The sequence below is a fragment of the Oreochromis niloticus genome, linkage group LG3 (genome assembly GCF_001858045.2).
Source record: "Oreochromis niloticus isolate F11D_XX linkage group LG3, O_niloticus_UMD_NMBU, whole genome shotgun sequence".
In the NCBI taxonomy this organism is placed as follows: domain Eukaryota; kingdom Metazoa; phylum Chordata; class Actinopteri; order Cichliformes; family Cichlidae; genus Oreochromis; species Oreochromis niloticus.
Window position 1 is genome coordinate 71,733,771 of NC_031967.2, and position 27,397 is coordinate 71,761,167.

The 27,397-nt window shown below is 42.2% G+C and overlaps 3 protein-coding genes across 4 annotated transcripts; 1 reads left to right on the plus strand and 2 right to left on the minus strand.

Moving 5' to 3' along the window:
- Nucleotides 1–335: 335 nt before the first annotated feature.
- On the minus strand, nucleotides 336–4,240 carry LOC100695782 (butyrophilin-like protein 2). 2 transcript variants are annotated; one of them, XR_002061526.2, is made up of 5 exons: nucleotides 4,130–4,240; nucleotides 2,517–2,867; nucleotides 1,749–2,071; nucleotides 1,347–1,478; nucleotides 336–1,150 (listed from the first exon to the last, which is right to left on the minus strand). XR_002061526.2 is itself a non-coding variant. In XM_019357176.2 (4 exons), exons 1-3 carry the CDS (start codon nucleotides 4,158–4,160, stop codon nucleotides 1,776–1,778), a joined length of 678 nt encoding a protein of 225 aa, XP_019212721.1. In that variant the 5' UTR covers nucleotides 4,161–4,240; the 3' UTR covers nucleotides 336–1,478; nucleotides 1,749–1,775. The 2 variants fall into 2 exon arrangements, 1 of the variants encoding a protein (XP_019212721.1); XM_019357176.2 differs by having other exon boundaries at nucleotides 336–1,478.
- A 1,962-nt stretch (nucleotides 4,241–6,202) lies between these two features.
- Nucleotides 6,203–22,241, minus strand: LOC109201470 (uncharacterized). Its single transcript, XM_019357162.2, has 8 exons — nucleotides 21,824–22,241; nucleotides 15,695–15,893; nucleotides 15,570–15,613; nucleotides 15,371–15,478; nucleotides 14,353–14,670; nucleotides 12,744–13,073; nucleotides 7,309–7,632; nucleotides 6,203–7,223 (listed from the first exon to the last, which is right to left on the minus strand). The coding sequence occupies exons 1-8, from the start codon at nucleotides 22,239–22,241 to the stop codon at nucleotides 7,132–7,134; spliced, it is 1,833 nt and encodes a 610-aa protein (XP_019212707.2). The 3' UTR covers nucleotides 6,203–7,131.
- Nucleotides 22,242–24,164: 1,923 nt separating this feature from the next.
- Nucleotides 24,165–26,567, plus strand: LOC109196948 (zinc finger BED domain-containing protein 1-like). The gene is made up of 3 exons (XM_019351613.2): nucleotides 24,165–24,335; nucleotides 24,603–24,864; nucleotides 25,167–26,567. The coding sequence occupies exons 1-3, from the start codon at nucleotides 24,238–24,240 to the stop codon at nucleotides 26,565–26,567; spliced, it is 1,761 nt and encodes a 586-aa protein (XP_019207158.1). The 5' UTR covers nucleotides 24,165–24,237.
- The last annotated feature ends 830 nt before the right edge of the window (nucleotides 26,568–27,397 follow it).

The following is a 27,397-nucleotide window of genomic DNA, read 5'->3' on the forward strand; positions in this document are numbered from 1 at the left end:
CAGACTTACAGACTTTAGTTATAGTTACTTTATTGTGGAGTCTCATTGGTTAAATCATCAGGCACCTTGTGTGTAGTTCAGCCATTGTGTTTTCACATTGCTTCACTGTAAATAAAGTGTGTCTTCCTTTCATTCTCTGTGCCTCCTGTGCCGTTCATTCTCCTGATGTACGCTCGGCCGTGACACTCCTAATTCTTTAAACATAGATCTGAACATATGAAACCACAGAGTGAAGCTTGACTAACATCTTCTGAGCTGCTTAATCTTTGGATTCCTACCATATAGTCAAAGTCCAAGTATTATATTATATTATATTACAAGTTCAAGGCAAGAACACAAGTACACACACTGAGAAACAGCCAGAGTTAGCTAGTTTAACGTGACCATGTGAATAGCTGACAGAGGAGGTGGAAATGTAGGAGCAGGAGAGCACAAATACTGGGAGCAGGGAAATTCTACTTTATTAAATTTTACTTGCTAGAAGTGCTCGTAACCTGGCAAGGATGCTGATGTAGATGCTAATTAACATTAAGCTAACTCTGTTACAGAGTGTTAATGTCGTACACGGACCCTTTTCAAACAAAATCAGTTAAATAAAAATAAAAACAGCTCTTCTTCATACCTTTAATATTATTATCATCATCACTTCCGAATACAGGATAAAGTATTTCTTTAATGTGGCCCACATGTCCTCCTGCTGTGGACCTGATTTCATTGGTTAGCTGTTTAAACCCATAAATACCATAAACAAAGGCGGCTCACGAACAAACCAATATGTATTTTTCCAAAACATGCTCTCAGCTGGTCACAGTTCAGCAGCTAAACCCTGTAATATTATAATAATCATCATATAGAAATGTTAAACTGTGACATGAATGCAGTGTAAACACGCTAACTTCAGGAACTTATCTCAGCTGCTGCAGGACAAGTCAAACATGTCTTTGGACTGTAGGAAGCATAAAGAGATCCCAGCAGCCAGTGGACAGAATGAGATCCAGTATTAAGGACAAACTGCTTTAATCTCAGTCTAACAGGCTGGTTTATCAGTCTACTTTAGGCTTCACTGACACACGCGGACCATCACATATTTGTAGTGACTGTCTTCACCCCACTGTGGCCTCCTGAGGACCGACCTCTCCACTTCCACTGCCTAAAGAACAGAAAGGACACAGAGCAGAGCAAAAGGACAGACACATGTGAGTGTGATCCTCCATCATCTCCTCTGCTGTGTAACCAGCAGCTCCTCCCTCCTGCTTTCAGTGTTTCTCTCACTTAGAGCTCAACTGCTTGATGTATAAGACTGTTTGCTTTTTGCTAAAGACACACAGAGACACAGAGTCACATACCTTCTTTTTAGCCATCTTCTACCATCGATGTTTGTAAAAAACCCCAGCGAAAGCCCACAGAAATAGAAATGATGATCGCAACAATGACACTTACCACCGTGATTATTATTATTGTGGCATAGGATTTGTATTCTGTCAATAAGAAAAGACAGAAACACAAAATCAAACAGCGCATCTGAAGAAATTTCCCACCAAAGTTGCCGACCCTGAACTCTGACCTGGATCTTTAGTACTGACTGTTAGATTGGATCGCCTGGAGGGTTGTCCTACTGTGATTGGTTGTTAGGTTACAAGTGTTACCTTCTGTCTTCTCTGATGGTGGCATTTCTTTGATTTATTTCTTCATTTTTGCTTCACTCATAACACTAGTGGCAGGTATCAGTATGTATCTACAGCACTGACCTCTGACATAGAGCTTCACTTGTTTCATCAGCAGGATGTTTCCCTCCCTGCTGTAGACGCTGCAGGTGTAGATGTTTGTGTCTCTCTCTGTGGGTCCAGGAACAGACTGAGGTCTCCAGTTCTCACCAGGTTTGCATACATCTCTGTTCGTCCTCTGTAATCCTGACTCTGTTCAACTGGTTGGTCCAGGCCATTCTGAAATACATGAACCCAATGATCACCACTGTCCATCCACTCCACTTTAGCACCTTCAGCCAGATGAAGTGTGGTATTGCAGGGCAGCTGGACAGACTGCACCCCTGAATCCACCTTCTCTCTGTCAGCTGAGAGAACAACAAAGCACAACATGAGCTGTACAGACAGAAGAAAATGCTGAAGTTCATCTTTTCTGCTAATTTGACCCTGCAGATCAACCAGGAGTCTTTTCTGATGAACTGTGATGCAGGATTTAAACTGAAAGTGAAGAACTGAAGATCACAGATGGACTGTGTGATATTCAGCTCCTGCACCGTAAAAATGAATTTATATAGTTTTGTGATGACCAGTGGCTGAACTGGGGTCTTGTGGTTTTGAATGAAATCCTCCACATTTATAAAATATACCAGAAGTTGTAGAAGTTTTTTCTATTGTGTGTTGTGTTGATGTTTCAGAACTAATTATGTCTGACCGTTGTCTACAATACTGACTTTTGACAATTAATAATAATGGATTGGATTTATATAGCGCTTTTCAAGGCACCCAAAGCGCTTTACTACAATTATTTCTCACCTTTGACTTGCAGCTGAACGGTTGTCAGTTGTCGTTCTTCTCTTCCATCACTGAGGGTGCAGCTATATTTGCCGCTGTCGGTCAGTCGTGGTTTTCTCAGAGTGAGGCTGAAGTCTAAAGAGTCCAGAGCATCAGGCCTCATCGATGTGCGCCCGCTGTAACGCCGGTTTTGTCCTTTAAGATCATCTCCTTCTTCTCGTCGCAGGTGGACAGTTGTGGGATCGAGATCATTGCGGGTCCACGTCACTGTGGGATTGTCGTCAGGTATAAAACCTGAGTGCTGACAGGGCAGCTGGACAGACTCTGCCTCTGCATTTCCTTCTACCTCCACAGCCAGAGCATGCTGGGAAACTGAGGACACAAAACAAAAGAACAGAAATTAACTGCATGCTGTGGGTTTCCCAGTGTCCACGCGGTGAACTGCAGCTCACATGAACTCATAGATGGTTTAGTCGTCTTAGTAATAATAAAGTATAACATATGTGGCTCCTGGGAACATTCAGGTTTCTTCTTCTAGCTCCCTGTGATGAGTGGAGAACATCGTCAGGAGATCCGACCCTGAAAGTTCACCAGAGGATCAGCCACAGCTGAACACTGTGGATTTTACATGTTGGATTTATCATTTTGGCTTTTTCTCTGCTCATTTTTACCATGTTGGATTTTAACCTTCAAGGATTTGGTTCCCTTCCTGTGGGATTAAATCGACACAGATCAGAGATTAGTGCGTCTCCAGGCCTCGATGTGCTCCTCATCCTCTCTCCTCTCCAGGTCAACATTACAAATCACCATTAGTAGATTCATTAGAATAATTTAGGTGATTTGATAGACTGGTAAAACCTCTGGCCTTAAAACCTAACAGATCCTTGGGGCCTATTTTACAGGCGATTAAACTATAACCTGGTCAGTTATCAAGTTCACATATTTAGAGCAGCTGATGATGGATGTGACTGAAGGTGTTTGACTGCAAGGCCACCGTGGTAAGCACAGCTTTAGTGAAAGCAGGATCCACATTCGGACAGCTAGCAGTCAGAGCTGGGTGAGTCTCCTGCCCTGCTCCACCCGAGCTCTGTTTCCCTACTAGCAGTAATACTCGAGGGATCCGAGACTTCGACCTATAAGCAGAGAGCTGTTCCAGACTTTCCTGTGCTGGGGTTCATAGTACAATCTGCAGCATCAAAGACCGTCATTATTAACAGCCCGTGGTGCTCTTTCCTTATTCCTCCTTATTCTGTATTTACTTTAGAAATGGTTCAAAATTCTCTTATGGATACAAATTTTGTGACTGTTAAGTTACGTCATTGAATTTACATGTAATCTATGTACATGTTTGGCCTCGTGTAGATTAAAGAACATCCAAAATATATTAAAGCTTGTGCACCGAATTTTAAACTCAGTAAAGATGGATGCTGTACAATCTCTCCACCCTAAAAACAAACAGGTTGAATAAATCATCAAACCCTCCAAGTTACCAGCATACTCATGCCTGTTCTGACCACAGCTGTGACTAGATTATAAATAATGATCCCAATCACTGCATCATTAACAGTAACAGCATTTCACATGTATAAATACAGTAAATGATTCATATATAACACCTGTGATAATAACATTACCGTTCATGAGGAGCAGAAATAGCAGAAACATCTTCAGCCTGGTGCTTCTGTCAAATCTTCAGCAAACACAATGAAACAACCTAAACTCACTGACAGCCAGAACAGCTAACATGTCACCAGAAACTGCTGACGCACAAAGAAAAGTTTACTTTCACTTCCAGAACAAGTCTCCATGTGTGAACCACAACTCAGGAACAATGAGACACGAGGGTACTGCAGACACTGTAAACATCTCACTGATTTCATAGTTAGAGAGTAAAAGGTGTTCAGATTTTTTACAGTGTAACATTAGATAATACCTGTTTGTCCAATTCAAACATCAGATTAAACTTCAATGTTTTCTTTACACACAAACTCACTGGCTTCACTTTAAGTTAGTGATGAAGTGGACTGATGTGTCTTTACTACAAATATAAACACATTTCATTGTTTCTGAAGACGATCAAAGTAAAAAATTCAATAACGCTCTATGAACTCACATCTTGACTCAGTTCCTGTTCTTGCTTCCCATCTTTAAACTTCTCCTTTTCTGTCTCAGTTTGAAACACAGGCCCTTTTATTGTTGTTAACTAAGTGTAAGGACGTGTGTGCGTGATGTATCCTGGGCTGTGATATAGTGCCTCAAGTGGCCTGTGTGGGTAAGACAGGAAGGATCCAAGAAAAAAGACGAGGGACCCTCAGAGGCGCTCTGTGTGTAATAATCTAGCTGATCTTTGAGAAGGAAACGCTCCATATGTTGATATTTTATCTCCCTGTAATCAGTCAGCAGGTTATATTTTATTACACAGCAAACTCAAAACTGTAGTTGTGACTACAGCAGAGAGCTCATCTGTAAATGTACCAGGATGTTAGGATGCCTGGGTCGTTGACCCAGAGGTTTGAGTTTATTATATTATTTATCATTTCTAGTCTTTGGTTTCTTTGTTAGAGTTCTTTCTTATGGGTTATGTCTCTGTGTTATCCTTAGTTGCTATATCCTCGTGTCCAGCCAGTGTCATGTCTGCCCTGGTCCCATGTCTCTGTTCCCTCTGTTGCAGTGCGTGCGTGTGAGTCTGTGTCTTTAGTTCAGTCTGTGTCATGTTTCCTGTTTTATTTTGAAGGTCCATGTCTGATGTTAATGTATCTGGTTTTGCTTCACCTTGTCTCGTTAGGCCTGATTTGCCCCAGCTGTGTTTCCCTCCTGTTACCTATTCCCTGATTGCTCCCTCTGTGTATTTAAGCCCTGTGTTTCAGTTTGTCAGTGTCGTGATCTACCCTTATCTAGCTGTGTGTTTTGTCTGCCTGTGTAAGTTATTTGGATTCTTACTTTTGTTCTGTTTGAGTTCAGCATTAAAGCTGTTGGAGTTTATGTTTGTCTCTGGAGTCTGCACTTTGGGTCCTTTTCCTGCCTGCACACAGCCATCCCATAACACGGGGTTACAGTCCATCTCAGTTAAATGCTTGCAGGCTGCTGCCCTGATGTCTGTACTGATGTTTGACCTCTTCGAAAGCTAAATCATACTCACACAGAAAACAAGCCCGAGGACACACAGTTGTAATGTGTCTGTAGCTAGCAGGAAATCTCACTAACTGAAGGATTGCAGAAATTGCTGAATTAATCTAAATTCAGCTAATTTAATCCCACCCCTTCCTTCTTTTTCTACCAGTAATCCTGTTTATCCAATCAAAAATCCTTCCTTTAAACATTTTTTTGATTAAAAAAAAAAAATCATTTTGAGTTATAGTTTACCTGTGCTGACGTCTACAGCTGAACAGGACTAGAACATTTTTAGATGTAATAAATAATAAAGAATAGAGTGTTAACTTAAGTAAGATGTGGTCTATAATGGGTTTACCCTGAATGAAGGAGATGCAATGTTAGATCCTGTATTATTATATGATTATAATAACTCTGCATCAGTGTCAAACTGACAGTGAAGTGAGTACGACCACATATTAGAAGAGCATATATTCATATTCAGAGCTTGAGATGTCATTAAAACTTTATCTTTGTGATTAGGAGTTTGTTAGATGAGGCCTGTATTTAAAAAGCAAACTGAGGTCATGAATCATACGCACACACACAGATAGCCGTCACAAGTTTACAGATATTTATTACAAACTGGGAAATTCAAGTAGCTCCTTCTCGTCATCATCATCATCATCCTCTTCCTCCTCCCTAGGGACAGACAGAAAAGGATGAAGGCTGGACGCTGCCTGGGCCACGACAGAGGGGGCTAATGGGTTAATGGATATATAATATGGCCGTGCAGTGAATTTATTCAGCTCAGTTATTAAGTTAATTAAGTTATTTTAGCAAATTCTAAATTCTAAGACTAATTTTAAAAAGTCATTTCTAAATGAGACATTACTTCATTAATAACTCGGATTCACAGAAATATATTTAAACAGTCAATAAAGACATTTTCACAATTAAATGAAGTAAACCTGATGAATGTCAGGAAGCATTAATGCTGAGCTAATTGTTTCCACAGCGAGTGTGTGGTTAATTAAATAATTACTTAGTTAATTTAAACATAATATTAACTACACTATAGACTATTTCTGGAGAAATACCAGTGGGACTGTTCCTGATGGTGGACTCAGCCAACTGTGTGGTAAAAAGTTGGTGATAAAGAGGCCGACTAACAAAGTGGAAGTGAGATGGATAATAAACACATGAACAGCTACTTTAACAGGTCACACGTGTCCTGTTCCTGAGACAGCAGGTACTCCTCAGGGAAACGCTCCTCACCATCACTGCTGGAGAACATTCACAGTGTGTAGTAAAGCCGTCCCTCTGGGAAGCATTTAGTAAATATGAAAATGTTCACAGTTTTCTGTGTGACGAAAAATAAAGACCTCTGAAAATGTAAAGTTGTTGTGTAATCACTATATAGACAAAAAAAGATGTCATTGTGAAAACTGTCCCATTTTGTACTTGAACTGTAACTATACTCTTTTGCATCATCTGATTGATCAACACTCTCCACAGTAAAGTCACTCTTGACCAAACACACAGATCAAACTGATTGATCAGCCATCAGAGGAGTCGGATCAATGGAGCTGCTTCTGTTCCTGATGTCCCCTGTTTGATCCTGGACCTGAACTCTCCCTGCAGAGGAGACAAGACAGTCAGACACACACACACACACACACACACACACACACACACACACACACCAAATGAACCAACTAACCTTTGAGAAACAGCATTTTCCTTCTGAGAAGTTTACATCCAGACTTGACTTCACATCTGTATCTCCCACTGTCTCTCTCTGTGGGGTGTTTCAGGGTCAGACTGAGGTCTCCAGTCTTTAGAGGGTCTTCATTCATTGATGTTCGGCCTCTGTAAACCTCGTCCTGTTTGCCAGGCTGGTCAGAGCTGTTCTCATACACGTGGACCTTCCTGCATTCAGGTTCACAGTATTCCCACTCTACTGTGGCATCTACGGGCAGGTTTCCTGTGGTTTTGAAGGGCAGCTGGACAGACTCCTCCCCCTCCTTTACCTCCACCAGACAGTCTGAGAGGACAACAAACAACATTACCTTCATAGACAGCAGCTGCAGGTGTTCAGAGTTGTAGATAAGGCTGAAGGACAGAGGCTGATCAGAGCAGAAGGAAACAGGACAGAGATCTAGCAGCTCTTTAAGCTTGTGGAGACGATCAGATTCTGATGGTGCTGTGAGGTTTCTGTCCATGTGCTGCTTCACAGTAATGTCTGCTGTCAGTGTGGAGCTGCTGTCTGCTGTGGAATTAAAGTGGCTTCTGTGTCTTCTGTCAGGATCTTTCATTCCTAACATCCATTAATGCTACTAATTAAGATAATTAGGTTATCCTAATTAGGCTTTCATCAAGTCAGCAAAGATGCACAGAAAAGAAGGTCAGACACCAACTATGGAGGATCAGAAAGACAAATGAAGCAATACTGTCATCCCCTATGTAGCAGGTTTAACAGAGAAACTCAGGAGAGTTTTCTCCAAGCACGACATCCCAGTGTACTTCAGACCCAGCAACACAAACTGGTTCATCCCAAAGACAAAACTCCTAAACACAAACTTAACAACGTGGTGTATGCTGTACAGTGCAGCGAGGAATGCCCAGACCTCTACATTGGAGAGACCAAACAGCCACTTCACAAGCGCATGGCACAACATAGAAGAGCCACCTCCACGGGACAAGACTCAGCAGTCCATCTGCATCTAAAGGTCAAAGGTCACTCTTTCGAGGATGCCAATGTTCACATTTTGGACAGAGAGGACAGATGGTTTGAAAGAGGAGTGAAAGAAGCCATCTACGTCCACTGTGAGCGACCATCTTTGAACAGAGGCGGTGGTTTACGACACCAACTGTCTGCCATCTATAATCCAGTTTTGAGATCCCTTCCCAGACGCCTTAACGCCCACTCACATCCTGGGCCATCTGACCTCAGGAAATCACATGATAGGGTGGGGCCAGGTTTCACAATGAGCTCACCCGAAACCCTGGCTGATTGTGACCTACACCCATTTTCACGCCTTGGCTCATGTGATTAGGTAGAGGGTCATCAGGGGGTCCTTTGTCCCTCTCGGTGGGACAATCACACAGAGCTTAAATCTTGGACTCTCCACCATTTGACCCTGGAACTGAAGAATTTTCTTCAAGGAAACTTAAAGAAGTCCACACACTTTTCTTTCCAAGCTCTTTAGACTACAATGAGTGAGAACCTTCACAGATGTAACATCCACTTGGTTCAACTCACTGATATGAACAGTGGTTCCCAAACTTTTTTTGCTAAGCCCCCCTTTGTTTTACAAGAAAATCTTCGCCCCCCGCACAAACACATCCTCCAACCACACAAACCTATATTTTGTTTTCAAAATTCCATTACAGTTTATTCCACACCTGAAACCTTTTGTAAACAATTAAACAAATAAAAGTTAACTGCAATAAATTACAGGCTGCAATAAAATAAACCACTACCTCTTTTAAATATAAGAACAAAAAGCATCTTTATGTGTAATTATTTTACATATGCATTTTTTTCCACTGTGTAAGAATATTCAACACTGCCATCAATACATTTTTCAAAAAATCCCTCTCTGTGCAAAATGGGTTTAAAAACATAAACAACTGTTGGATACTGTTTCTCTCTTTGATGCCAAACGGATTTACTTTACCAATTGGACCATCCGGCCTTGCTGTATTAGTTCATTTGATTGACCTTTGTTTTGTGCGTACCTGGACGCCCATCCCCGGACACAAAGAACCACCAACGCACTGATGTCTGAGGGTGTCTGCCACTGGCAGGGGGAGTGGTGGGGGGAGATAGGCCTCCAAACCTTGGAAGGCCTGAGATGTCCCCAGAGAGGTGGCGTCTGATACCCAACCTGACATATAGACACAGACATACAGGCACACACAGATACAAACATCTATTCCCACCCTCATGCTCTCATAAGCAATGACTCAACACTCAACCAACGTGGAGACAGACATAAAGAGACACTGTACACACAATCACACTCCCCAAGTGTACTCTAAGAACCGGGTCTAGGTACCCTTGCCCCTGGAGGGGGAAACTGCACCCAGACCCAGGTGGTGTTACCCTTTTCCTTGGGGTGGAGAAAAGCAGACTGCCCCGACTCCGCAGCAGCAGGGAGGCCCCACATTCCAGACCCCAGTCGGATGGCCAACTCCTCCTCCTAGTCTCCCCGCCCCGACGGGCAACAGAGACAGTGGGGTAGGAAGACTCCAAACCTCCCTCCGCCCGCTCATATGTGTGTTCTAAGGTGCATTTAAAACCAGGACGGCATGGAGCTACCTGCCAGAGAGCAGCAGGTAAGTGCAGATGTAACGGGTGTATTGAAAAATAATTTATATTTCACCAAAGATCCATCCTGCAGTGTTATTTTGTTTGGTCAGTATTGGTTATGTATATGTGTTTATTTATATATGTTTATTTTCTGTATTTATATTTTGGGAGCTTTTATTTTGTTTGTGTGACCTTTGACATCCCACGAAGTCACTTCCTGTAGCTGCCTGCTATTTTCCTCAGTCGCCTAGAGGCCCCGCTGAGGAGAGGTGAGCGTACGCTAGTGTTCTCAGTTAAAGTAACTAAAAGTAATTCAAACACTGCTTGTTCTCTTTGTGCATTTTGTCTCACAGATCTGTTAGATGTAGTGATGGCCAAATGAAGCTTTCTGAAGCGCTGAAGCTTGTATTGAAAAACGGTTCATTACTCGAAGCTTTTCAACACAGTCCTCTCTGGTGACATCTGGTGGCCAAAAGTATGAAGAGCAGCTTGAATCCACAAAATAAAACCAACTGCTTCATAATGATTGCCCACTCTACAGAGTGGAACTCAGTCTCATATTGGGCTGCTGTTGTGTTGCTTTGAACGCGTATTTTAAAATGTAGTTTATTTGTTTAATAAATAATTTTGACCAGTAAACCTTCCTTGTTTAAACATGCTCCATGGTTTGGTCTTTCTTTGCTTGTGACTTCTTGATGTTGGTAAATACAATCATTGAAAAATACCATGTTACATATAACATACATATAATAATGCACATTATGTAGTATGCTTCTGCTGTGAGGTCCTGCCCCCATGTACTTATGCAGTTAATCGCGAGACGGGTATATTTATAAATAATATTATATTAGGGAAATTTTCCTATACATATTTTTGAACTGGGGGCAGAATTGATTGTGAAATGGAAAGGGAAATGCTTATGAACTTGCAAATTAAAAACATGATGCATTTAAGGAAACCCTTTTTCATTTTTATTCAAGAAGAGAATTTGTTCCGATGGCCGAATCTGTTCCTTTTCGTGGAGATAATGTCTCCTGCCTTAAGGAAAATCCCTTCACATGGCACAGAAGAGGCTGGAGTGCAGAAAAACTGGTAGAGATGCAGTTATGGCTCCACAAACTATCAGCTAAAGAGAATAAATAAATTAAATTGCTGCACATTTTGTAGACTAACATTTTAAGATTATTTTTTTTAAAGAAAATATATCTTTTTATAACATTAAATGTTACGAGTCAAATGGAAGTTTTTCTAAAGTTATTTAATGATATTTATATTATGAAAAGCAGATTTTTGACATTTTAAGTTTTTCCCGTTTTCAGATGAAATAAACACGCACAAAACAAAAGCAAACAGCCAGAACACAAAGCTGGAAAACTCACCGACCAGAATCAACTCAAAATACTCCCACACAACAGAACCAAATCTCTCAGTAGAATGATCAGTGGTTCGCTATCTGTCACCATCAAAACACTCCACAAATCGCGCAAATGATTCACTTCCTTCCATTTGAATCAGGTACCGAAGCAGTTACGTGCGTAATGAAGCTTCGGACGTCACTGGTCACGTGACTTTTGCCAAACGAGAATAAATCCGCCCCAGCTGGCAAAGTGAGAGCTCTGGTCATTTGCACAACACAACGCAGAGAACTAACCGCAATCAGAGTTTAAGGCCAGACCGGCTACACATAGTTAGGGCAAGAGGGGAAACTAATTCTGTCATGGAGACCTACCCTGTCACAACAGCTGCTGTTCTAGTTTTTGGCTTGCGAGCGATGCTTCGATCTCTGCTTTGCATTTGTGTGGAAGCCCCGTCAAAAAAAACAATAACCCCCCCCCCCGTCCATTATGCTAGCAGTGTCCAAGCATTCTTTTTTTGTTGTTGTTGCTTTTTTAGTCATAACCCCCCACCCTGCAATGGCTTTGTACCAGTTTGCTACAGTTGAAGGAACCTACATAGTTAACTAATTTCAGAGTCAGGAAAACCATTAACCGGGGGCAGTTTATGAAGGATTGCACGTTTCTGATGTTCAGTGTCATGAAAAGAAGATCCTGTTCACCAAACATGGCTCTGTCAGCAACACTGTGGCAGAGATTAATCCGTGATCAGGTAACATCTATGAACAGTTACCGGACAAAGACCAAAGACCTCGTTATCTTCCTGTGCATTTATGTCAGCGTCTCCCTCGGTTCCGTGTCGCGTCCTCCTTCATGGCCGTGTGCCCCTCTGTGTGTTTCTTTGCAAGTCAGTTTCATTAGAATTTCCAAGTTTAGTTTAGTTTAGTTTTGTATCGCCTTTTCCTCGGTTCAGAAAATAAAGCTGCATTTTGAGGTTAAGCTTCATTTCCGTGAGTTTGCGTTTTGGTCCAATTCCTGTCTGCACACAGCGAGTTCATGACACCCTGCTTTATACGATAAATGATATAAGCAGTACCAGCTTGTGTTTTGGATGTGTTTTTTTTCATGTATGCTCATGAGGTCCCACTCAATTCCAAGAGTAAGTTGAGGCGTACGATTGTCCAATTATTGTCCAATTAAAAAAAAAAAAAAGTATACAACACTTTCACTTGAAGTCTTTTCTCTTGTTTTGTTGCTGAACATTTGATGATCTTTGAGGCAAAATGGTCTTAAAGCAGCATGTTTAGCATGATTAGCTTCTGTGTATGGTCACCAGCATGTTCATTTATTTAGCTTGTTTGACTTGTAGAAACCACTGTGGTTTATTTTTGTGAGAAGTTTTGGTTAGTTGGCTGGCATCTGTTGGCTCACTTTTGTTTTTATTTATTTTCGTTTTTTTAATCATTTTCTGAACTTTGACCTTTGACCTGTATCTACAGCACTGACCTTTGACTCTCAGCTCCACCTTTCTCTTCAGCAGGATGTTTCTCTCGCTGTCGTAGACGGTGCAGGTGTAGATACCCGTGTTTCCATCTGTGGGGTATTTCAGGGTCAGACTGAGGTCTCCAGTTTTCAGCGGGTCTTCATTCATCTTCGTTCTTTCTGTGTAGATCTTGTCCTGTGCTCCAGTATGGTCAGAGCTCTTCTGATACACGTGGACCTTCGTGTTGTATGTGTTTGTCCACTCAATGGTTGCTATGTCAAGCAGGGGAAGTTTTGAAGAGATTATGAAGGGCAGCTGGACAGACTCTCCTGATTCCACCTCCACCTGGGGGACTGGGAGTACAACAAAGCACAACATGAGCTGTACAGTCATCAGCAGCAGCAGTGAGTACATTTTCTTTGACCGGATGAAGTGAAATACTTTTAGTGATGTTTGTTTTGGAGTCTGAAATATGTCCCATTACTCTACTGTGTTGTATTTATCTGTCCAATCAGCAGCAGAGCTGATGTGTCCAGAGTCAAACCTTTATTTGATATTAGTGACAAAACGAGGCACTGGCTCAAAAACTGATTCACTATCCACAGCTTCATTCACTACACACATGGTGCACATGGCTCAAGATGATAAACTATGTTTCAGTCACCTTTAATAGTTTTACGCCAACGTTTCAAAGCTCCACCTGAAGCACTGAAGCTCTTCAAACATAATCAGTGATTTCAACTGAAGCAAACTCCGCCCACAGTTTCACAACAATAAATAAAGTGTAGTTCAAAGCCTCTGTGTTAGAGGTAACATCACTATTTGCTGTCTTTAAAAAGAAAGTCAGGATGTTTACTGCAGGAAACTCTGAACTTGTTTCCCAAGGGACGTCATTCTCTGTCAGCCTGCATCATCAGGACGGGCAACTTTCAATTCCCATGAAAGTTATCAGAAAGTTAGACACATCATTGGATCTACCTGGAACAGCTGAGGCATACCGTGTCTTACATGAAAAGCAGTGAAATGAAATAATATTTACCATTTAACTTTATTTTATCTGAAATATACAGAATGATCACATCTTTTCATCCTTCCATCTTCTTCAGCTTATTTGGGGTGGGGTTGCAGGGGCAGCAGCCTAAGCAGAGAAGCCCAGACCTCCCTCACCCTGGCCACCTCCTCCAGCCAGGGAACAACTTGTTTCCAGGTCGACTCGTAATTTGAGAGCTTCACTCAACTCTCTCTTCACCACTGTGGAGCGGTACTGATAAAATATGGTAAATAACCTAAAAGAATGTTGTTGTCTAAAAATCCAAAAGATTTAACGAATTGACCAAGACATCAGTTTATTCCACCTTTTTGTTTCCTTTATTGGAAATGTTCAGTTTTACTTGTTTTGTTTTTTTCTTAATCTTTTCCTTCTGAAGACGACGTTACAATCTGAAAGTCTCTGTTAGCTGCAGAGCTCTGAAACTTCACACAGCTTTGGATGATAACATGGAGAAAGGATGTGGAGATTTTCACAGTTCTGCTAGAAATCATCTTCTAGTTATTGTGAAAAGGACTGTATAAGGACCAGTCTGTTTACCATTTACTGACTTCTGATCTTTGACCTGTATCTACAGCACTAACCTCTGACTTTCAGCTCCACTTTTTTCTCCATCAGGATGTTTCTCTCCCTGCTGTAGACGGTGCAGGTGTAGGTGTTTGTGATTGTGGGGTATTTCAGGGTCAGACTGAAGTCTCCAAACTTCAGCAGATTTTTCTTTATCTTGGTTCTGGCTTTAAAATCTGGGTGCTGGTATTCAGGTTTGTCAGAGCCGTTCTCATACACGTGGACCTTTCCATTTTTATCCGTCCACTCCACTTTACCATCTTCAGGCAGGTGAACTCTGGCTTTGCAGGGCAGCATGACAGACTCCACCCCTGAATCCACCTTAATCTGGTAACCTGAGAGGACAACAAAGCACAACATGATGACATCAGCAGCAGCTGTGATGGTCACATGACCTCCCTGTCCCCTCCTTGTCTTCTAGTCTCAGTCAGATTGTGTCTCAGTTTGTTCCTGATGTGTTCCTGACTCGTTCTTTGGTAACTAGTCTGCAGCGTCCTGTAAAGTGCTGCAGACATGTTGGATGAAGAGCAGAAGAACAGACAGACTGAGCCTCCACAGTCGGCCATGTCTCACACACATCAGCACAGAAACCATGAAGATCTCATGTGTCTGCTCTGAACATCTGAAGCTCTGCATCACATGACTGAGCACAACTCAAGGAGGAACATTTACTGAAGCTGCTGCAACATTTACTGTCAGCACATGTTTCCATGTCAGCCTGCTGTTTACCACCACAGAAGAAGAACAGCTTGTCCACATGCAGCCTCTGTGTCAGATCAATGCAGTGAAGCACACACACTGTTTAGTAAAGTCATGTTGTGGAGCTGTTTCACTGATCAATGACTGAGTCTGAAGGAGGTTTTCTGACTGACAGGAACAAACCTGGAAGTTTCTCTTCAGCTCTCTGTATCAGCTGTTTGTAACTCTCAACTCTTTCAGCTTCTGGAACAAGTTTGTGTGAGCCACAGTCAAGCAGCCACCAGAGGACACCTGCTAACCATCGGCATTATGGGTAGTGTAGTAGGAGACACTCACCTGACATGAAATAGTGCCGGAAATAATATATGAGACCTCCAGAAACCACAAGAAGAACCAGGAGGCCCAAGAGAACCAGGAGAGCTGTGGCCCAGGATGGAAATGGTTCTGTGGAAAAATATAAAATATAACAACATAAACGCTGAACTCTGACCTAAATCTACAACATTAACATCTGACCTGCATCTACATCTCTGACCTTTGACCTGCAGCACTACTTTCTGTCTCAGGATGTCTTTGTTCCTGTAGATGGTGCAGATGTATCCTCCACTGTCCCTCTCTGTGGGGTATTTCAGGGTCAGACTGAGGTCTCCAGTTCTCAACAGGTCTTCGTTCATCTTCGTTCGGTCTCTGTAAAGGCCATCCTGTTTCTTAAGGTGGTCACTTCTCTTTGAATAGACATAAACCACTAGGTCAGCATGAGTCCACTCCACTGTGGTGTCCTCAGGCAGCACAAGATTTGTTTTGCAGGGTAGGATGATGAAGTCTGACGTTTTCCATGTTGTCACCTCCTCTTGGTCGTCTATGAGGACAAGAAACACATTATCAACTACAAAAAACAGTGCAGTATAATAGTGGTGGTAACTGGAGCATGATGGAGCAAGTATTGCTTCCATCTTTTCAATCCATCAGTACATTCCCATCTATATCCTTAATTACCCAAACAGACTGTATATCATTTGAGCTCTCTGCCAGTCGATAAAGTACTTTTCTCCTTCAATTGTGTTCAGCCTGACAGTAAACTCACTAAAAGTCTTTGGCATACCTCTCTTGGTTCTACCCGTACCCTCCCAGCATGCCTGTCTACTTTCCTCATCCCTCTAACTATCCCATTCCACCACTCAGTCTCCTTGTCCTCTTTCTCTGTCCAGAGAATAACCCAAATAGCTCTACTCTGAGCCTCTCCTGGCTGGACGAACTCCTCACCCTTTGGAGGAATCCCATTTCTGCCACTTGTATCTGCAATCTTGTTCTTTCGGTCACTACCCACAGCTCATGACCATAGGTGAGGGTAGGGATGACAATTGACCAGTAATTCAAGAGCTTTGTTTTTGTGCTCAGCTCTCTCTTCATCATGTTGGACAGGTACAGCATCCAAATCGTTGCAACCACAGCAGTAATCCGTCTGTCGATCTCTCCCTCCCCTGACTACTGAACAAGACCCCAAGATACCTAAACTAAATTAAAAAATGATCAGAAAGTAAATACTCAAAGTAAAGATATCAAAAAGTTTTACTTAAGTACGGTAATAAAGTCTTTGTGCTTCATTAATTCCCACCTCCACTGTCATCTCCATTGCTCTTTGATACTTACATGGACATATCCAAAGGCGATGGATCCCACCCTGAGACTCTTTTTCACATCTACTAACTGAATGAAACTTTTAAATGACTCAACTATTTCTAGCACTAAAAACACTATTTTCATACCAGTATCTACAATTTCAAATCACCATTCAAATTCTTCTGTGAAGCCTATTGAACGTCAGGTTTTACTGTGTATGCATTCTGGGTTTGTTGTTGACCTTTGACCTGCAGCTGTATAACTGTAAGTGACTGTTCTTCTCTCCCATCACTGATGGAGCAGGTGTAGCTGCCGCTGTCAGTCAGTTGTGGTTTATTCAGAGTGAGGCTGAAGTCTCCAGTGTCCAGAGCATCAGGCCTCATTGATGTGCGCCCACTATAACGCTGGTTTTGCCCTCCAAAATCATCTCTTCCTTCTCGCTGTAGGTGGACAGATTTGGGATGAAGATCACTCCGAGTCCAAATCACTGCAGGGTACTCAGGTATAATACCTGAGAACTGCCAGGGCAGCAGGACAGATCGTTCCCCTTCATTCACCTCCACCACCACAGCCAGGGCATGCTGGGAAACTGAGGACACAGAAACAAAAATTCACTGCATGCTGTGGGTTTGTCACACAAACCAAATCACAGTCATTTGGGCAGAACTTTGTGCCATCAGAAACTGAATTCGAGTAAGTTATATTGGCATTTAAATTGCATCACAACAGCAGTCGCCTCAAGGCGCTTTATATTGTACAGTAGATCGTACAATAATACAGACAGAGAAAAACCCAACAATCATATGACCCCCTATGAGCAAGCACTTTGGCGACAGTGGGAAGGAAAAACTCCCTTTTAACAGGAAGAAACCTTCGGCAGAACCAGGCTCAGGGAGGGGCGGGGCCATCTGCTGCGACCGGTTGGGGTGAGATTGATTGATTGATCATACTTAATTCATCCCGAGGGAAATTGGGTTAAGGCTGCCTTCTGACCATATATACATTACACAAAAACATCACATGGGGAAGACAGGTCAGAGAGGTATAACATGGAAAAAGCAATACATGAGGAAAGATAAGGAGAAAAAAATAACTCCCCCCAGACTGAGCACCAACAGGGAGATCAGTCTGAGAACAGAAAAAAACACCTCTGCACATAGCACATGAAAAAAAACTCTTAATACACCAAAGAAACACATGACAAGCAACAGGGATGGGTAAAGGGTGAGAGACAGCCAATGTAGACCGTACATCCGGGCCTGCAGCCTATGCGCTGGTCTCCATGATCCACCGTCAGCATCGGAAGGGAATAAGCGTCGAATGCTTTTGGATGGGGGAGGGGGGGATGAGTGTACATCTGCATGTGTATATATGTCTGTGTGCGTGTGTGTGTGTGTGTTCAGAGTTCAGCTGAGACAGTGTCGTTCACCCTGCCAGGCTAAGTAAACAGTCTTCCAGCCAACCCAGGTGGCCTTGCATAGAATAGGAAGAACAGTCTCAACACAGTCGTTATCAGGGTGTTGTTGTTCAGCTCCAGCCTTGAGACCGCAGCTGGTGCCGAAGGGGTCTCCGCATGAAGTGATGGTGGTTTTTACTAGGGGTGGGTTTTAATAATCGATTCATTGATTAAAATCGATTCTGGCTTGGATAACGTGAAATCGATTCATTAAAATCCTGAATCGATTTTTTAATATAAATTTATTTTGCCCGAAACGCCAGAATCTCAGGTGAAACCTCACAAAATTTCAACAACCACCAAACAGCTAAGACAGTAAATGACAGCAGGTACATGGATTCTGCACAAAGACGTAAACACAAAGCGCGGACCCGCGGATCAGAATCAGTGAGATGTCGCCTTTCTCACCCGACGGCACGGACATGGTCGGGGCTGAAAGCCGACAGCTCGCTGATTCTGATGTTTCGCGGATCCGCGCTTTGTGTTCACGCCCTTTTTGCGCTGATTCTAAAGCTGTTAGTTTTATCTCTCTCCAAACAATATTGACCAAACCAGCAGCAAAAGAAGATCCAAACTACGCTTCACATAAACATCGTCATGAATTCACTCTGACTTTTACTGTTTTGCTTCCACCATGATAAAAATCACACTTCATGCACAGCTCTCTCTCTCTCTCATACTTCAAGAACAGTTTCCCGTCTAAAAATCTGTTTTCTGCATTATTCGCTTGCTTGTTACGCTCAAGTCTACCGTTGTTTACAGCGCTGTCGGACGCTGTTTTTTTTTTTTGTTTTACATACTTCCGAAAAGAAAACCTAATTTCTGCTGTTCAATACTGAACAAATTTAAACTTTTTAAAATTATGCAAAATGCAAAACGCTCAGCCGTGTCTCTAATAAAACCGCTGTAACGTCAGAGGTAACGTTCATATGTTGATTAATGGTTTTCTTTCGTTTTTGATGTACTGCAGAATATTTTTATAAAATCTCAGGCCAGGAAAATCGCCTTCATGTTTTTCTGTGTTTTATCTTCAGCTACTTTGACACAAAGGCATCTGATGTGACGCTCACACCTTTGATAAAGACTTGCGAGTGTCAGCTTCCTTTTTATAGATACAAAAATATGTAAATGTACTGATCTGAATTATAATATTTCTGAATGTCAAAATTTCCCAGATTCAAATTGAATCGGATCTAATCGAATCGAATTGAATCGAATCGTGGATCAAATAGATTCGGGACCTTGTGAATCGGAAACGAATCGATTCTAGAAATTAGTGATGATACCCAGCCCTAGATTTTACTTTAGTGCGAACAACTCATATGAATTTGAAAGCTGTTCTAACAGTCCAACAGTGGTCTCTCAATCTCCCGTTGGAGAGCTGTGAGCTTCTCCATGGTGTTATCAGAATTACGATCCATGATGTTGTCATTCTTGTGGTCAAAGAGCAAGTTCTGAGAACTCACGACCACAGTGAGCTTCTCCAAGATGTGATCAATTCGCGCTCAGAGGTCTTCTTCTGAGTATTCACGGCAGCCGTAAGCTTATCCAAGATCTTATCCGTGCTGCACTCAATGAGCCCATTTTGAGAACTCACGCCTCGTCCCATCGTTTCAATCCCAGCGGGCAGCCTTGTGGGAGTTTGAACAGCCAATTAAGCTTTCTTAATTCTTCGATAAGCCAGGGCCAAGCCAGCTCCGATCAGCAAGAACCCTGTTATCATGGTTCCAAATAGGTAGATATCTTCAGCACTCAGGCTCACCCAAGCCCAGACTTCTCGTTAAGAAAAAGGTGTCAATTGCATTCAGGGACCAGTTGATCAAATCCATAATTCCTCTTTTAGGTTTTAGAGAACAGACTGTGAGAGAGTGTTCCAGGGAAAAGTAATACAAAAAACACGAGACTAGACAAGGACACAAGAGGCTAAGCAGGGAAGCTAAGGGAGAGGAGAGGAGAGGAGACCTTTAACACACCTTTATTACATCAATATTTCAACTCACAACCATAACTGAAAATGAATGCCAAATCAACATATGAACAACCCTCCCCTCCCACCATCAACCCCACCCAAATACAATAAACACAGAAAACAAAACAAAACCAGAAAACACTCCATTTGGCTCTCTTCAAAAATTCAAAACTAAATTATCATCAGTTATTTTGCACAAAACTCCATTAATGCCCCAAATAGAGACAAACTCTTCAATGTTGGACACCATCTTGTAATAAACAAACTCTACTTTCAACCGTGCACCCACTAACCCTTTAAACATAAATTCTAAATTAACAGATCCTGTTCCCTTCATTTTGTTCCTCCTTGTGAGCCATATACTCATCTTCGCCTGACCTATTAACAGAGATGGGCAGTAACGCATTACTTGTAACGCGTTACTGTAATCTGATTACTTTTTTCAAGTAACGAGTAATGTAAGGGATTACTATTGCAAAAACGGTAATTAGATTACTGTTACTTTCACGTAGGAACGCTGCGTTACTGCGTTACTAAAACCGTGATTTTTTGCTAGAATGTCTCATGACAGTGACGTAAGCGAGTGCGACGTTCGTGACAACAGCTGTGTGCAGATCATAATATATCAAGTGCGGGAGAGAGTGTAGCATGCAGTGTTCAAAGCGTGGAAGTACTGACCTTACTTTGAGTTTGATTCCATAAAAAGTGACAAAAACATTAGTGTCCGTTGTGCGTGGGAAGAAAACTTCTTTTTACAGCGAAAAAAACCCCTAAACTTCCAAGCAAGCAGCGATTGCACTACGACTGTAATGTGAAACTCACAGAGAAACTCGCGGATTCTTCCACTGACCGCTGCAGCACACCTGCACCAGGGTAAACCTCCGCCTACCCCAGTCCTGCTTTACAGGTGAAAATAGAGCAACAGGACCGCTAGTCTTTGATTTTATTTATTTTCTGCTGTGTTTTACTTGCATCTATTTGAAAGAGTGAGTGTAAACACAAAAAAATATTTTATTTTATGTGCTGGAATGTGCAGAAAATAGGTTTAAATGTTAAACAAATTTCTTCCAGTCAGAGAATGTTGCATATAATTAAGTTTTTGCTTGATGCATAATGTTAAAAGATTTAAAGTTTAAAGTTTTAAAAAGAGACGTTTCCATTTGATTACATTTTGTATGATGGATTATGCAGAAAAAGTAGAATTGGGCTGAAAGATCTATCGCTTTATCACCTATCCAGGTTGTAAATCGTCTTTTTAAAAAGTAACTAAGTAACTAAGTAATTAATTACTTTTGAAAGTAAGTAATCAGTAAAGTAACGGGATTACTTTTTCGGGGAAGTAATCAGTAATTAGTAACTGATTACTTTTTTCAAGTAACTTGACCAACACTGCCTATTAAAAAATTAATCAAGCAAACCTTCCTACGCTGCGCTGCAGAGTACCTCTGACCCAGGATAAAGAGACCCTCCTCCAAAACACTCCCAAGGCCAGCAAGCCACTGCCGCAGCAATGAAAAAAGGCCAGCTAGCCTGGAACAGCCAAGCCACAGGTGCTGCAGTGTTTCCTCAGTCAGACAGAAAAGACAGTGGTTCCCTGTTCGTGGATCCATATGTGCCACGTGTCTGTTTGTAGCCACGGCCCCATGCACTATTCTCCACTGGAGATCCGCACTGCGTTTCTCTATGGGAGGTTTGTACAGTGACCTCCAGCTGCCCCTCGGAGATGACCCCGGAGCCAACACACCTGACCACCTCGACTCCAGAACACCAGCCAACAATCCCCTGTTCAGCACCTTTACAGCCACCTCATATATAGCCTTCTTCGAAATCCTTGACAGGTCACCCAGAACAGGTGTTCGAAAGGAAAGAAGAGAGCCTCCCTCCTCATCCTGCTCCCCAACTGCTGCACAAACAGACAGCAAAGGGAAGTCAGCTGAACGTGGTTGACCACCTGCAGAGCGAGTCCCCAGCGCAGCCCTGACGAGTCCAGGAAGAACACCCATGACCTCTTCCACCAGCTTCTCCAGAAAGCGCAGAGACCTGATCCCAGTCTCCTGAGCCAACTTGGCAGCCGTTTTCCACTGCCCTGCCGTCCTCAGGCCCGCCAGCTTGGTAAGACCAGCATTTACGAGGAACCTCTGCACACTAGCAGTGCTGAGCATCCTACTTGGCACCAAGGGATTGTAAAACAGAGGCTCCTCACCAACATCACCATAAAATTGAGAACAGTCTCTCTGTACATTAAAAACAGTCTTCCAAGCAGTCAAAACAGACTGGTAAAAAACAGAGGTCTGCAAAAGATCCATGCCAGTTAAGTCTAGAAGAAACAGGTGCTTGTCATATGTAAGGTCCTTTATCCTGTGAAGCAGCGTAGATGCAGTCTTGAACCAGGGTGGCTGTTGTCTTTGATAAAGATAACGCTGTGCTGTCTGAAGACGGAACGCTGTGATACGGCTGCGAAGGTCAATCAAACCCTGACCCCCCTCTGACACAGGTAGAGACAGCACAGCAGACCTGATCCAGTGAAACCCTCCCCAAAAGAAATTAACCAGTCGTTTTTGTATCTCCTTGAGAACAGAGGCTGGAGGTTCAACAACAGTGGCACGATGCCAGAGTACAGAAGCGGCCAGGTTGTTAACAACCAAAGTCCTTCCCCTGTAAGACAACTGTGGCAGGACCCAAGTCCATCGAGACAACCGGGCAGCAATCTTTTCAACTACACCCTCCCAGTTCTTCCCTTGAAAAGCAGCAGTTCCCAAAAACACCCCCAAACACTTCAGTCCCTCGCTGTTCCACTGTAATTCTGCCGGTAACACTGGCTCCTCTTTATCAACCCACCCTCCCAAAATGAAACCTTCACACTTTGACCAGTTAACCTTTGTGGAGGATGCTCGCTCATACAAGTCCAGTGTCTTTCTGAGTGTTGTAACATCACATTGACTGGTTATAAAAACTGTAACATCATCAGCATAAGCAGACAATTTTACTGGACTTCCTGCTTCGTCAAAGGTAAAGCCTAAGATGGTGTAAAAGGGGTTCAATGGCCAGTGTATACAACCAGTGTTGGGAAGGTTACTTTTAAAATGTATTCCATTACAGAATACTGAATACATGCCAGAGGTGTGGACTCGAGTCACATGACTTGGACTCGAGTCAGACTCGAGTCATTAATTTTATGACTTTAGACTTGACTTGAAAAAAGGTTGTAAGACTTGTGACTTGACTTGGACTTTTACACCAGTGACTTGGGACTTGAATTGGACTTGAACCTGTTTACTTGAAAAGACTTGATATTTTACCCAAATCTAAAATTTAACATACATATTATATAAAAAGTGCGGACCATTAATTCACTTTATTCATTCATTCATTCATTCTTACCACACTCCGTATGTATTTGAGCGTGGGCTGTAGCACAGCCAATCAAATTAACCAGATTTGAAAAAAACAAGAACAAAAACGCTCGAGCCAAAAATGCTCCCAAGAGTAATTTCTTTCGGGTACATAAACTACGAAGTAGTCAACAAAAAACGAAATGCAATATGCAAAACATGCAAGAAGAGAATCACAGACGGAGATGGAACAACTTCCAACTTTGTCCGACATTTGAAGTTGCATAAAGAACGGTAGGTGGTGCTTTTTTTTTTTCTTTTTTTTTTTGCTAAGATGAAATAGCTGACTTAGCTAACTTCATCTTATTAGCAAATGTTCTTCGGGCTACGTTGATGATACTGTTTGGCTTTAACAGGTATGATATGTTTGTCATGCTATTTTAAATCCGGTCCTGCAAGCGCATCCAAGAATAACATGCAACTTGTTAGCTCAGAATTGTCGGTGAATGGTGAGCAGTAGGGCTGCCACGATTAGTCGACTAGTCACGATTACGTCGACTATCAAAATCGTCGACGCCTAATTTAATAGTCGACGCATCGTTTAAATGTCGTAAAATCCTGAAAGGTGCAGGAATACAAGTAGGATTTAAGAGTGTAATAACGGACTGAAACAGAAGATGGCAGCACTGCGTGTACAAGGATAAACGCCAAGGACGAAGAAGAAGAAGCAGTCTCCGTTATCATGGCTACTCGGCAACAGAACTCGAAAGTCTGGGAGCATTTTGACCAAACAAAAGAAAAGAATGTCCAATGCAAAATCTGCAAAATGGAACTTGCCTTCCATGGCAGTACAACGGCGATGCACGAGCATCTAAAAAGGAAGCACGTTGTGGCATCCAACGACGAAGTGGTACAGTCGCCTCGGTAAGCTAATTGGCTAGTTAGCTGCTAACATTATCGTAAACAGCAAGCTGCTAATTATTTGTGCTGTCAGCGTTAATCTCGTTAATATGATGTTAACGCCATAACCGCATTAACGCGGCAAATCCCCGTTAGTCAGTGCCGTGCAGCCCTCGCACCGTGTTATCGAGCTAACGGGGATTTGCCGCATTAACGTCGTATTGACGAGATTAACGCTGAGAGCACTACTTATTATTGCTCATATTAATAGCTGTTAACGTTGTGTTTCAGGACTGCTAAAAAAATACGTTCGTCTTCAGTGGACGACTTTGTCACCAAGCCACCAACGTGTACACCTCGGCAAGCAGATGTCCTGACTGAATCAATCTTAAACATGTTGGTGACGGACATGAGACCCCTGTCTATGGTTGATGATCAAGGTTTCAAAGAGATGATCAAGCAGTTCAACCCAGATTACCATGATAACTATCTACCAGGCCGATCCCACTTCACCAAATTGATGGAAAAGAAATATGATGCTACCTTTGAGAAGGTTGGTCTCTCTTTCTCTCCACTCTCTCACACCACAAACACAAAATAGCAATTTGTATTAGAATTTAATAGATTTCATGATGAAATAATATTAAGAGCTTGCTGACTGAGCAACCAATAAATTAATCTTGGTTAAAGCATGTAATGGAAAGTTGTTTTGTTTTTTTTTGTTTTGTCTTTTACTGATATGTTGAATGTTTGTTGTTTAACATACGTAACTGGATTTGATGTAACTGAAAAAAAATATACTGTAATATATTTCCCTAATGCTTACTATTGTTCCAAATCATCTCATATCTTTAGGTAAAGCAGACTCTTGGTGGTGTCAAAGGTTTCTTCACCCTGACTGCTGATATCTGGACCAGTCGTGCAACAGAGGCCTCCCTTGGTGTGTCTTGCCATTTCCTGAGTGAAGATTGGAAGATGAAGAGCTTCATCCTTGATACCATGCCTCTTGAGGAGAGGCATACTGGTGCCAATATAGTGACATGGATGGAAGAGGTGCTAACAAAGTTTGAGATCTTGCCTGCCAAAATAAAAGCAGTAGTACATGACAGTGGTTCCAATATGGTGGCAGCAATGCGACTGCTTGAAGAAAAACATGGATGGGCCTCTATCCGCTGTGCTGGACACACACTCCAGCTCATAGTCAATACTGCTCTCAAAGACACCACCATCAGCAGAGCACTAGGTGCTGCTAGGCAGCTAGTGGAGCACTTTAAGAGAAGCGAGCTGGCTAGTACAAGACTAAAAATGAAACAGGAGCAAATGAATGTGAAGAAAAATACACTGATCCAAGATGTCAGTACAAGATGGAATAGTACATTCCACATGATAGAGAGACTCCTCGAACAGCGCTGGCCTCTCACTGCCACCCTTTCAGATCCCGAGGTAACGCCAAGGGGGAAACACTATTTCGACTTGAAGCCAGAGCAGTGGGTGCTACTTGAAGAACTGAAGCAAGGTTTGGCACCTTTTGAGACTGCTACTGTTTACCTTAGTGGACAGCAGTACACAACAGTTTCAGGTCTTCCACAGGTGGTCAAAGGGCTGACACGGGCTGTACACCAAAGCCAACTGGAGACAAGCTCAGGAAAATCTTTCATTGCCAGTGCAGAAAAAGGCATAAAACAGAGATGGGGGAGTATATGCACTTTCTCAGCAGACAAAGAAAACCCTGTTATTCTCGCAGCTGCCTTGGACCCCAGATACAGAAAGTTGAAGTTTTTGGCTCCTGAAGATGTCATCAGAGTGCAGGGGACTGTTGAAGTGCTTGCTGTCAAAGAAGCAAATGCTGGGACACATGAGCATGCAAAAGTGCAGACGGCCAATGGTTCAGGTAGAATTGAAAAGACTGCTCTGGACAACCTTGAGTCTGACACAGACAGTCAAGGTGACAATGAGGAAGCAGCATCTAAGGAGGACCAAGATGTCCAAGTTGTGAGAAGTGAAGTTCAGCTGTACTTTAAAGAAGCCACAGTTTCTAAAAAGGATGATCCTCTTAAATGGTGGAGCGAAAATGAGGGACGTTTCCCCACACTATCAAAGCTAGCTAAATCTTTTCTGTGCATTCCTGCAACCTCCACCCCATCGGAGTGGATCTTCTCCACAGCAGGGAACATCTGCTCTCAAAAGAGAGCAAGCCTTTCTGCAGAACATGTAGAAAAGCTAACTTTCCTGGCTATGAACAATAATCTCGTGTAGATTGCTATACTGACTATATAGTCCCAAAGTTATAGTTGTTGTATGTTAAGTATAGTTGTGAGGACTGAGCACAAAATGCTATTGTTATATTTTTTTGGTTTGCTTCAAACTTGAAATTTCATTAAAAGTTTAATAAACTATCATCTTGTCTTTATTTTTAGTTTCACATACCCTAAACACTTAAAGCTGTAAGCTAATGATAGTTATATAAGAGCAGATGCATGCTGCTGCAATAATCTGTACGTTTTACGTCCAATGGATGCATGATCCGATTAGTCGACTAATCGCAAGAATAATCGGTGACTAGTCGACTATCAAAATAATCGTTTGTGGCAGCCCTAGTGAGCAGGGTCCGTTTCAGAAAGTGGGTTCTGTAGCTGTACTCAGTCTCTCTCCGTCTCCTCCCCATCATTAACCCCGTAGATTTAACCCAGTTTAGACTGACAAATATTTATTTTACCATCACATCACAATTCAAAATCACTGTGTTTAATTTGCAATTAGTGTATGGTCGTGTTTAACTTTTGCATGTCTGAGCCTGGGAAATTTTTTTTTGGTTAGAAAATCTGGCCCACCTTAGTGTGTAATTGAGTAGTCCTGCTATACATGGCCTTTTTCTTCTGTCATTTATGTCAATACATCAAATAAAATATTTTGATTTTATGTTATTAGCTGTTGTTTATTTGCAAAGGTTATTCTCAACAGGGATGCTAGACAAAAACGGCGTTTTCTACAGACAGCCTAGCATACGCTCTCCACTTGCGAGTGAAAAAAGAAAAAGAAAAAACACCCCTTCCCTATTGGTGTTAGAGTTTACCATGTCAGCCAAT